Source organism: Notolabrus celidotus, chromosome 24 (genome assembly GCF_009762535.1).
Source record: "Notolabrus celidotus isolate fNotCel1 chromosome 24, fNotCel1.pri, whole genome shotgun sequence".
Lineage (NCBI taxonomy): Eukaryota > Metazoa > Chordata > Actinopteri > Labriformes > Labridae > Notolabrus > Notolabrus celidotus.
Genome location: NC_048295.1, coordinates 7,360,706 through 7,373,400, shown reverse-complemented (window position 1 = coordinate 7,373,400; position 12,695 = coordinate 7,360,706). Strand labels below are relative to the sequence as shown.

At 43.0% G+C, this 12,695-nt stretch overlaps 1 protein-coding gene across 4 annotated transcripts in view; it reads right to left on the bottom strand.

Moving 5' to 3' along the window:
* The window catches only part of LOC117808013 (FERM, ARHGEF and pleckstrin domain-containing protein 1-like), a 44,985-nt gene that overhangs the window by 7,963 nt on the left and 24,327 nt on the right, over positions 1 to 12,695 (bottom strand). For all 4 annotated transcript variants that reach the window (XM_034677416.1, XM_034677419.1, XM_034677417.1 and 1 more), the window contains 10 exons: positions 12,478 to 12,520; positions 12,279 to 12,357; positions 10,264 to 10,361; positions 9,121 to 9,235; positions 7,379 to 7,526; positions 6,907 to 7,002; positions 6,635 to 6,801; positions 6,472 to 6,540; positions 6,300 to 6,375; positions 5,687 to 5,879 (listed from right to left, as the gene is read on the bottom strand). In XM_034677416.1, coding sequence (XP_034533307.1) covers positions 5,687 to 5,879; positions 6,300 to 6,375; positions 6,472 to 6,540; positions 6,635 to 6,801; positions 6,907 to 7,002; positions 7,379 to 7,526; positions 9,121 to 9,235; positions 10,264 to 10,361; positions 12,279 to 12,357; positions 12,478 to 12,520 — 1,084 coding nt within the window. The remainder of the gene's footprint in view (positions 1 to 5,686; positions 5,880 to 6,299; positions 6,376 to 6,471; positions 6,541 to 6,634; positions 6,802 to 6,906; positions 7,003 to 7,378; positions 7,527 to 9,120; positions 9,236 to 10,263; positions 10,362 to 12,278; positions 12,358 to 12,477; positions 12,521 to 12,695) is intronic.

The window sequence follows — 12,695 nt, the reverse complement described above, 5'->3', positions numbered from 1 at the left end:
AAACTTCTTCGCTGAGGTAAAAACGTTGAGAGTCAGAGGCCAAATAATTCCTCAAATGTGACTCAAGTGTGAGGCGATGAATTTCAAACTTAGACAGTCAATCAGAAAGTAAAGGACGAAGGACTACGTGTCTATTTTGATCCTTAGTTAAAATATCTTTAAAAAATGAAAGAAAGAGAATAAAGGAACAATACGTAGATGTTAGTGGACTAACTAGAGATCAAATCGGTGAAATACAAGGGAAGGAAAAAGACACATTATGTATTTTTGTTGTTGATTTGAAAGAAATAAGTGAATTAATCAACTTCTAATGAAGAAGCATTAGAAGCAGTTCATTTGTTGGTTATTAGAAATGTAAGGAAATAGTTTTCCTGCATCTCAAAATGTATAAAATCACATCCAACGAGCTGCAGCATTACGGCTTTCCATCTCACTCACACTTCATCACAGATATGATCCTCTACAGTTTAGCCGGCTTGCTTTTTGGGGGTTTGGTCTGATTCTAGCTCAAATCTATATTTTGCAACTTCTCGGAAAACTATTATCCAGACAGAAGACGTTCACGTTTCTCTACAGCTACATCCACTACAGATAATACTACCAAGTTGTGACTGTATACTTGCCCAGGTGCAAAGTTTCCACAGAGTCCACTGTTACACACCAAACTGGATCATGGGTAAAACCAAGGCAACCACTGAGTGCAGATCTGTGACGGGGCGCTATAAAAGAACTTACCACACTACAGACAAAAAAACTACGACAACATGAAACACACAAGTGACACGACGACAAGCCACAAAACACTGACACAGACTGGTGTGCACAACAATGGACAAAGACGGAGCGCTACTCTACGGTCTAACTACCACGACACAAGAGACAGGTGGAGGGGAGAGGGGGTCACAGCTCAGGCAGGGTATGCAGGTGGGTGGAGGAGGGGCGGTTGGACATCGGTCACTACTACAGAAAATTCTGGAGTCCCTTTTCTCGAACATACAACTTTGTATTTTATTGACACTAGTGCACACAATCAGTTACAGCGTTCAGAAGAGAGATGAAGAAGTGACACCTTGTGTGGGGGGGGGAACAAAATCAAGTGGGTGTTTGTGAGGAGAATAAAAAGGGACAGGTGTGTAGGAGTACAGAGTGTTACAAGAGTGAAAACCAGAGAGCCATAAAGTCAGTTTGTGCAAAAGGAATATGAGTTTCTTTTGTAGAAGGAATATAAAGGCTTTCAGCATCTTCTTAGCTTGTTTGGGAACAGTCTGATCTTTGTAAAAGAGCAGTACAGTCACCAAACATGTGATCAGAAAATGAGAAGAATCACCAAAAGCCGGTTTATCCCCTCAATAAAAGAGGTCAGTAAGTAAAAAGTGGTTAATGTAAACACAAAGGAAGCACAATGTGATGCTTCAGTGTCACCTAATACAACTTTGATGATCTAAATTAAAGAAAGTTGCTCAACATTTTGGTAAATACACTTGTTTGGTTTCTTGCAAGAGTTTGATAAGAAGATGACACCACTGTAAAGTCTGTGAGGTGACAGCTGTAGACCTGACGCACAGACGTTGAAGTGGCTTCAATACTTTGATCTAACTTTTGGCAAGAAGTTAATAATTTGCAAAACTAATAAAACTCAAAGTCTATCAAATGTGGCTCTGATTAACTCTTAAAATACAAATATTAACATGAATACAAAATGACAATCTATCCGTCTATGTTTGTTTGTACAATACAACAAAATTACAGAATGCCTCAGTGGGTGTGATTTGCTGTCAGCACTGTTTGGCAGACTTGAAAGGAAACACAAGGTGGACTCAACTCCAGTATTCATGTGTGCATGTGTGTGTGTGTGTGTGTGTGTGTGTGTGTGTGTGTGTCCACCTTCTGACCATACTCAGACTTTCAAACCTTGCAGATTAAAATGTCATTACTCTCAAATGCATCATATTTTTTTTCACTTACTCTTGCATTAAGCTTAACTTTCACGTGTCTGTCTACCGTCTCCCACTCGCTCGCTATTCAAAAAGAAGACTGGAGTTGAGTTTGTCAAAGTGTCTCTACGTACAGTGAGGAAACCCGGAGGCTTAAACACAAATGGTTTTTTTAAATATCTTTAAATATCACGTACTGCAGGGTGCAGTACGTGAATCAAGAGGGGTTTAGTTTCATAAAGGGTTTGTTTTGTATTGCACAAATTCACCTTTCATGTATTTAAAACCATTTGCAGCCCCCTGACAGAAACTATGTGTGACAAGAGTGAGCAGAATGACAGAGAAGCTGGTTAACATGCATTCACAGTAAAGGACACATGCTGGAATACAGTGCATTTAACAAAGCATGATGCATGAACATTTGTCTCAGGAGGAAGTAAAAGCTCAGGGAAAAGAAAAGGTGTCTTGGTTTGTGAAGATCACTAAACAATTCATATTTATCCAAGTTAAGCCAGTTATAAAGTTAAGTCTTTACACTGTTTTAAGGAACAAGAAGCCTCAGAGTAGTAATATATTCAGAAAATCAAAGGAAGTTATCCTGATTGTTTCCTGAATTGTGCATTTCTATTCTTTTTAGGTCTAAAATCACATTTTTAAGAGTATGTTTACAAGTTAACATTCCAATTTATGCTGCTGATTAGGCTTAGGATTAAAAATAACCATATACAAATAGTTAATCTGTGCATCCCTGGTCTGATTTACTTTTATAGGTCATATAGAGGCTTCAAAATTAATTTCAGTCTGACAAACTCCTCACAGGAGCTTTAACTTGAGTGCACACAATAACATCAATCCAGGGTTGCAGTGGAAAACACAAAAGCTTGTGTGAGCAGACAGCCAGCAAAATGACACAGATGAGGATGAAGGGCCAGCACACCTTCAATAAAACAGCGCTGGAATAAACAGCATTGAAACAGAAGTGAAAACAGAATACAAAGAAAGTGAAAGAGAACACCTTTTGTTTGTGTGTGTGTGTGTGTGTGTGTGTGTGTGTGGTTGGAGTGCATGCCAGGGGCCAAGCCGAGCAAAGCAGACAGGTTTAAGACTGAGAGCTGGTGTGTTTGAAAATTACAGTGAAAGAAAAGAACAGGAAGAAACAAAGAAAAGCGCCTCTGATGCGTCTTCAGTTCAAATGTAGAGAAGTGCAGCTGCAGTTGTCAAAGTACAGATATAAGAGGCAAATCTATTCCTCCATTAATGGTCAATAAAAAAGAGATTCACTACAAAGTGTTCTACCACAAACATCCACGTTACAGTGCAAAACGTTGCCCACGACAGACAGATACATGAGAAAGTGCTCCAAAGAAATGGACGTCGAGCTCAGCCTGCTACACACATTTTACTGTGTTACTCTACGTACAATCAACCTCTCTCCCAAGAACAGGCGGTCCAGTATTCTGTACAATTAAAGGGGAACACCTCAAGTTCAATCCACATCGTTTCCCCCTTCTGAAAACCTCCAATAACGTCCCATAATCAACACCAACTACTCTCTGAGCCTTTCTATTGCACCAGACGACAATCAAAGAAGTGTAAAGGTTTGATTTAGAGGATACGCTACATTAGAACACTACAAATGTGTAAATGATATCTTAACAAACACAGCACTAAGAAGACAGATTGACCAAGAGAAGCAGCATGTCCTGATCAACGAATCAGCTCTGAGAATGAGCCATCACGAAAAATCAACGTCTGCTAGGATTAAGTCATCTCTAGATGCTCTGACGTCTAAAAAAATGCAATAAAACATTTCTTACAGATTGTAGATTAGCTCAAACAAATTAATCCTCTTAAGTTATCTTCCCAAAAAGTCACCACAATACTCACTACAACAGATTTCAAACTTTTAAACATGTTATAAAGTCTAGATTTTCATACATCGATGGCACAGGGAGGATTTTTCTTCAATGCATCCCTTGCTGGTTCTGTAGTGCCTGCATTGATTCTCCCTTTGTCAAAGCCAGCTGAAGATTACACTAAAATCAGCTGTTTTTAAGGGTTTGCATTCAAAAGTGACTACAAAACTCAGGATTATAGAGTGCAGAAACACTAAACTTGTTATGAAAACACCAAGAAGTACGGCTGCTTCTTCTTAGCACGAGTAGAAAACCTACAAAATGTGAAAAATGTGAGCTGACACTCCAAAAGTGTTAAAATCTGTACAAAAAGTGTATCATATATGAATTATATCACAGCTAGGCTAGTGTAGAGAGGAAGATAAGGTCTATAAGTTTCATGATTCACAGCTGTGTACCTCTAATCAATAACAGGCTATTAATAGAACGATTACACTCTTCATTAATGAGACGAAACCAGCCTTTAAGAGTTATTCATTAATTTACAAGAGGATTCAATTCATCCTCGTGACCCTCAGCAGCTGAAAACCCGCCCTGCCATTCCTTCCTCATTAAAGTGATAACACACCTCCTCTTCCTCTCCCTCCCCGTCCTCCCCTTCCTCCAGCTGCAGACTCCCGAAGCTGAACTTATTACGAGGCATCGGCGATGAACTCACACCGTTCGAGTTCATCGAATTCATGGAACTCACTGCGACGGGGTTCCCGTACATCAGCGGCTGGCTGTACGCGCTGCTTCCTGTGTCTGATTCTGTATCGCTGGACTCGGTGCCGCTGCTGGTGGAGCCGTCGATCATTTGGACCGGCTGGTTCAAGTTGTTGTTGTTACCGGGTTTCCCCTGGCGGCCGTACATCCGCTGAACCGTGTTTGAACGCGCCTGACCAGGAACTATGAGGTTCCCCGTGTGGTTCCCGTTGGTTATTATCATTCGCCGCTCGATCGGCGCAGAACCCGGCGCTTGCCCGTGGTACCCGGAGCGATGGGTGTCGTGGTGTTTGACAGGTGTGGATGTCATCCCGCTGAGAATGAACGGATCTGTGTCAGAGCGGTTCCTCATGTTGTTGTTATTATACGGTTTGGCGAAATGTGGCGGAGTGCGGATCGCGGTGATCGGGGAGTAGCTACCGTAGTGGTTCGGTGGATGGGATGACGGCGGGACAGACGGAGTTTCAGCTCCAGTTCCTGGGCGTTTACTGAAATAATGCCCGCCGTCATCCCAGCGTGGGGATTGACGCTGCTGCCCGTACCCGTTTGTCATCTCTGCGTGGCTCAGAGAGTTCGTACGATGATGGAAGCTGCTGATCACTGGGCTCGAGCACTGACTGCGAGTCCCAGTTCCCATCGGTCGCTCTAATGCTACGCCGCGCTTGTCTCGACTCTGGAAGATCTCATCCAGGAGCGTGCTGTGGAGCGGGAGGCGGCCGTGAACTGAACCTCCATTGGGGAGAATTTCATCATCTGTTAACTCGTGACTCCCGTTAAACTTACTCGACTGATCTACAGTGCTTCTGTTACCCAGAATACCTTGCTGCTGCTGCTGCTGCTGCTGTGGGAGCACGGTCATACCCTGCTGTTGATGCATTAGCCCCTGGTGATTTGTGTGGTAGAACCCATTTACAGTCCCAAATAGACCCCCGTTCTGCCCCCCGTTGCGACTAACACCGCCATTCTTGTTTCTATCATGCACACTAGACTCATCCGCATTGCTGTCGTTTGCATTGCTGTGGCCCCTGGAGGCCCTGCTGTTCTTCCCCACTTCACATTCACTGTCTATGTCGCTGCAGTCTATGTAAGGAATAGATGAGCTGCTGCCTTTGTTTGCTCTGCAGGATGGACCTGGGTTGAGGAACTGTGGGTCCGGCGCCGGTCCGTTGCCGTTGTGGTTCTGGCGGCTCTGAGTCGGGTCTGTCTCGTGGAAGCCGTTGGTGGATGACGCGGCCGCTGGCGGCTCCTCTGAACCGTTGGACACAGCTTGATGGCCGAGTCTGGATGAGTCAGGCTGGTCTGCTATCTGGACGGACATGGCACTCTGCAGAGGGGGACAGAGAAGAATAAACACACAGGAGCAGAAGAAGGGGTACAGTTAAGTTGAGATGCCTTTAAAACGGTAAATTCCTATTAGTCTGAACAAATTGAAATGTACAGCAACAGTTTTATTCTCTGGAGCTGTCAGGACTCTGCGCTTGATGTCTGTGTCCCTGTCTTCTGAATTCTCTTTTACATCTCTCTCTTTAACTTCGACGGGTGTTCTGTCTCAGCCGGTCCTCTCTCAAAGAAGAGATTTTAATCTCATGGGACTTTCTGGTTCAATAATTGTTAAGTAAAACAGGCTTAAGGGACATAGAGACGTGATCAAACGAGGAAACTACAATACACAGATAATATGTTAACACCTTAAGACTATGGGAGATAAAATATAAGTCTATGGTGGCTTTAAAGTGTGCTTCACCTCTTTTGGCACTTGTGATCTGAAGGAAGACGACTGAGGGGACATGCCGAAGTTGGACAGGATCTTACTGTGCTTCCTGAAATTAAAAAAAGAAGACAAAGACACGGTTAACATTGTCCACAACTTGTTGTTTCTGCTGCTGGAGTCATTTAGACAAATGTGGGGGCTTCACCTTTCAAATGGAACCTTTCTAAACTCGGAGTCTTTCACATAATCGATGATCTGCTTCTGGGTTCGACCACTGCACAGGGAGAGATAATCAAGTGATTAATTAACAACAAATCAAGGAACAATAAATGTCAAGAAACACACTTCTAGTTCTGTCTTTTCCTCACCTGAAGCGGAACGAGGATCCTCTGGTGAAGAGGATAGGTTTGGGTTTGGGCTTAGGTTCCTCAAAGAGCCGGAAAAAAGCGTGATACTCCACGCAGATCTTCCAGAAGATCTTACAGCAATCCCTGCTGGCCATGGTGAACTCCAACGTGTCGTGGTGGGCACTCTGCTGCAAGACCAAGAGGAATACCACAGCATAAATAGAGAGACGGATGGATGGATAAATAAGTATTCATTATCAGAAGGAGGTAGAAGGATGAGTGATGTGACTTACAGCGGGGTCTGCTCTCAGCTTGATGAGGAACCTTTTGCGTTTGAAGCTGAGCTTACGGATTTTGGACCAGTTGAAAGCGTTAATTTTAGTGTAACCCTGAAGAAAGGAGGAAACATTTTACTGATGATTTCAGAAAACATATATGAATGGTATTGAAAACTACCGAGTTTCCAATAAATCTGATCCCCTTTCGGATTTTAAAAAAAGCCCTGATGGACTACTGAACGGGTTAAGAGGTGTCTGACACTCAGGACATCTTCACAGTGGTCAGAGCGAATAGAAATGAGGTCAACAACTGAAGTGAACAGCAGGAGATAAGAAAAAACAGTCCCCCTGATTGTGATATATCACTTCTTTCAAGAGAACATTTCAGGAATTTAGAGCTCATACCTCTAACCCTGACTGTGGAACACCTGATGTTACAGAGAACACTTTAAAGGTAAGCTGTTGAATCCAATCTTTATGATTTTACCTGGAAAACAAGCACTCCGGTGTGCGCCACAGCCAGACTGAGCTTAGTCCCCTCCCGGTCCTTCGCCGGGTGCAGGCGGACACCATACATCTCCAAACGCCGGGCGATCTCCAGCAGCTGATAGTCTGACTCTGCAGGAGTCTGCCCGCTGTGAAGTAAAACAATCAATCAATCAATCCATACATAAGCCATTAATACTCAACATGCCAGTCAGGTCATTCTTCCTGACCCACATATTGAGCTGACATTTCTCTGATTCTCTTCCAGCAGCCTCTACACTGAGGGTGGGACAAAAAAAAACATCTGCCTCAGAATAAGTTTGTTTCCTCACAAATCTGAAAATAGCTTCCTGTTTCCTGTATAAGCGGCTGAATTAGCCACTTCCTTCCTGTGTTGGGTTGGAGGGTGGTTGAAGGATTGGAGAGGAGGCGGGTGGAGGAGTCCACAGTGTGAGAATGTGGTGTGAGAATGATAAGCAATCCACAATGAAGGACGTGGTGTGGTTTTTAAGGTGTGTGGTTAAATGTGTTTTTTTTCGGGGTGGGTTTAAACCTCTAGAAAACAAATTTGTAAACAGCGTTGGAGGGAAATCACAGCTTTAATGTAAATGAGGTGTGCTGTGTGAATGTGCGATCCCAGGGGCCACAGGGGGAGTGCAAAGTGGTGTGTTTGTGGACAGGCATCTCTGTGGGGGAGAGATTAGAGGTGTGTGTGTGCGTATGTTTGAGTGTGTGTGCTGTGTGGCGTGCTAAACAGATAAACATCTCTGCAGGAGAGAGACTTACAGTATGGGCTGGGTGTAACAGGCACATTTGGTTAAACAGATAAACACCTCTGTGTTAAAGTGTGGAGGTGTGTGTGTGTGTTGTTGTGTACACACAGATTTTTTTCCTCACACTATTAAGATAAATGGCAAACAGAAACTGACCCCCTGTCTGACTTAAGCTCGGCTCAGCGTTGTTTTCCCAGCAAGGATAATCTTGAAGAGCTATTTTCTGGAAAACAATGCCGTCCCTTTACCCTCGCTGGTTTCACTACACTCGGTTTGTTTGAGCTTCACAGAGAAGAATAAATTATCTGCAGAGTTTGACGCTAGAAGTCTACTTTAATTTAATCCACAGAGAGTCCATATCAAAGCTCCTATTATATGATTATATAAGAGTTTGAAGAGCTAATAAGAAGATGATATTTGGTGGAACTGCAGGAGTTCTACTTCTGCAGCTTATGATGTCATGATTAATTCATTATCATTCAAATAAGAGTGGTTTGTGTGTTGTTACCCTAACCCTTAAAAGAAACCCATCTATTAAGACATGTTGACCTCATTGGATTACCATTATTATTCTTTATCTATATGGGGTAAAATTGAAAAAAAAAAACACAATTCATTTCCACATTTTGAGACCATTTTGCCGCCATTGTTATTTACAATGCAATGCACTCTGTGTAGTGACGTCAGAAGGCTGCTCTGGTCTTCTTTCCACTCTTTTCCCTTCATGAGAGTGATATCCATCAAGCTTTTACTACCCAGAGTGCATTGCAGAACCTAACCTTAACCATATAATGTAGAAATCTCTCTATCTTTTGCTTTAATATGACGTACATATAAAAGATATCACACTTCAAAAATTTGATATCCTGCTGATTTTGCCATAACGCAGAGTGAACTGCCCGTGATCTTTGTCTGAATGCATAGAGTCCATACACTAAAGGAATGTGTGAACATGCAGGTGATAACTCACACATGCTTGCGGTGGCAGTCTGTGATCTTATCTCTGATGGCGTCCTGGTCGGGCAGATATTTATTGTGGAGGAGGTGCTGCCAGCTCTGGGTCTCGTCAAAATCACCGATTTCAGCTGATGGAGGCAGAAGAGGGAGAAGGAGAGAGAGAGGGAGGGTGATTTATTATTTATTTGCAGTAAAAGTGAATGAAACAGAGAGAAATAAACTACACACACTGTATGATTGATGTTGTTGTGTCTTTGCTGCATGTAATCTCATGTGCGCTCTCCTCTACTGTACACCAGATGAGGTGAACTGATGCATGGGGCTCCATCTGTCCCGAAACCAGCAACAATCATTGTGTGCACCGCCCCGCAGGTGCACACAAACTGGCGCAGGGGTGACGGTTACCACGGCAACCGAGCTATATTCTTTAGCATGCTGCGCCGTAGCCGGCACCCGCTGTCTGCATGACTGAATTGAATCTATAAAGCCCACGTCCTCCACATAGGGTGCAGAATAATAACAGGTAGCTGCAGACATGCCGTCGCATTTGATTCAAATATCATGAATACTGTTACTGAGGAGAAGCTGAGGCATGGGGGGGGAACACATGAGGTCGTTCTGCAGCAGGAACGGGGACTGGGTTCTCATTGAGATAGAACCCACAGATCCAAACTGAGCAGATGTTCTTCACTCTGGTGTTATTTTAAGTCTCAGATAAAGACTTTTATTTTAAATTCGTGCACATGTTGACAGATATTCTGTAGATTTTACAGACGCTGGTTGGAACTTGAACTACACACACACACAAGACACAAGACACAGTACAGTAAGAGCTGCTGAAATACCCCCGGAGGGAGTATCTGTCATGTGTTTGTGTGCTGGGTGATTTATGGCCCCCTTCATAAGCCAGGCATTCAGCCTTGTTTTCTTTTATATTAGATCCCACAGTGAGAAAGACACGCTCTTCAGACGTGGAAAATGTAACGTTTCTGCCTTCAAAATGCTGAAATATTTATTATTGTGTTTGCTGTTCAGACATGAGAGAGATCTGAAGCTCATTTTGCTCTTTAGGCTTTAAGTAAAGCTCCTCATGTCCAAGAATCACAAGAACTCCTTCCACCAATAACCTATATTTGTGTTTTTGTGTTGCACTTACATTGTATGATGTGGGAGACCATGAGAGCAGCGCTGGTGTCGTTACAGATGAGACGACCGCAGGCCAGGTCACGTTTTATCTGCAGGGCGAACAGATACCTAGAGGAGGAGAGACAGAGTGACAGAGTGGATAAAAGATAAAACAAACACAGTCGATAACATGTGCAAAATACTACTCCTAATTCTTCTAATTTAAGCGCCTTCAAACACAGAGTTCAGATGATCCAGCCTCTATTTTCTTGCTGTTTAAGGACAAATAGAGGACTAGTAGCCGGACATACACATTAAAGTGCATGTGTGTGTTTATGTGAGGGAGGGATTAATGGTCCCCAGCAGATTTAATTCAACCTTTTATGCTACATGCTTATCTCTTTAAAAGTTAATGAGGTTTGGTGAGTTTTGATATCTTTTTATTTCAGCCTGGAGACTGGAGTGAAATGCATCGTATTTATATATTCTAATTGTTCATAGACGCTCTGTTAAAGGGCGCTTCTGTACTGGATTAGTAACACAAGCTGCATAAAACATAAGACCTTAACTTCAGTACACTGGAGCAGAACTAATTTCAAGTGCCTGCTTCTTAATGAAAGGCTAATTCAGCCTGATGTAATCAAAGGAATCTTTCTTCCATCTGTCCGGGGACATAATTGGTCTGTCCGAGCTCACATAACCCATCAAAGGAAACACAGAGAAACGCTATGCAGCCAAACAAAGGAAATAAAGGCTGTGTGCCCACTTCCTGTTTAATGTGGAGTCAGCTGGCTCATTTTAACACATTATGAGATCAGTGGAGGGAACTCGCCGTCTGAGAGGCTCAGTATTGCCAGTGGTTTTTCAGAGTGATGATGGCTTCTTGACAGTTTTTAGTCCATCCTTGGATTTGCCTGTAGGTTATGTGTTGTGTTTGCACTGATCCTTTTCCCAAACGAATACCCAAACTGTTAAATAGTCACATGGATTGAGTTTACAAGGTGGTTGAGCTGCTGTTTTGTCAGCAGCACTACAGAGGAGGTACTGGTGTATCCGTTTATAGTGCAGCCAAACAAACTCTCATTGCTTCCATAAAGACGTCAGGGGTGTGTCCAGAGGGGCGGTCAGGGGTGGCATGCCCCAGTTTCTGATTGGCCACCTCATGAATCTGAATCTATGATTGGATGTTTGACTTGTTAGAGGTGGGGCTTTTGGGGCAGTGCTGCAACATGCTGCTTGTAGTTTTTCATATTTCAATGCAGCATATTCCTTTTTTTGGTTCTTATGATGATGACTTCAGACACACATCTTTTAAATCTTTAGGCATTTAAGCATGAAACATTTATGCGTTGCAATAAAAGCCTGGAATATTACTGTGCAACCCCTGCAGATACCCTGTCCATTCAAATCTTGCATAAGACAGAACATCCTTAAAATATCCTACATAAAGAATAGCTTAAAGAACTGGATGGCTGTTGTTGAAAAACACTGAGTCTGTAAATAGAATCAAATATGGGGTCTTACTTTACACTTGTAATCTTTAGGATTACATTTCTTAGACTTTATTCAATCTCAAGAGAGAGAGAATAATTAGAGAGGCACTTTGCTCGCTTCCTGCTCGGCTCTCGTCTCAAGTGATTCCAGCTGGGCAGTCGAGAGAGCGCTGCGGCATCATGGGAAAAAATGAAAGGTCAAATCATACTTCTATTTATGTTTGAACTGAGTGATGCAAAATGGGGCTGCACTGTTGCTACAAATGAAGTCCTGATTGAGCCGAGACAAGAAGATCTGATACTTTGTCAGACTTAAAGTTACCAGAGATACAGCTGAATGACTTATTTTACAGTAAGACAGGCTGAAATGTCTATTTCTGGTCCAGATGGGTAAAGAAACTTGTGAGAAAGGCCTTTGACACAGCTGTGAAAACCCTCCTGAAGGTCTGAAAACATTCTGGCTACATGAGAAACCAACAGCCAAACAACGCGTCTTATAATCCAGGAAGTTCCTCCTTGGATAGGTGTGGTTTCGGGTGCCGAGAAGACCTACCGAGTCAGCTCCTCCATGAGCTGTGTGTGGTCAGGAGGGAAGAACTTGACCACGAAACGAAGGATGGTGTTTTTAGGCCCTGAGGGAGGGAAAAGAAGGGATAAGGTTACACAGACAGAGACAGAGAATATATTTCAAGCAAGGACGAAATGTCTTACTTAATTAAGGTTTTCAGCATTACGGTTTAGGGTGTACTTACGTCTCAACTGCTTCAGCGTCGGCTTCAGCAGGTCCAGCCACACCTACGGAGGAGGACACAACTTCAGTTACATTCTAACTCATGATTCAGTCCAGCTGGAGGATTTTATTCTTGAATTTGAAATCACAAGACACACCATGACACATTAAATCTATATGGCAGGGTTGCAGCATCAGCGTGAATTGCAAAGGATGATGACATGTAGTGGGATGTATTTT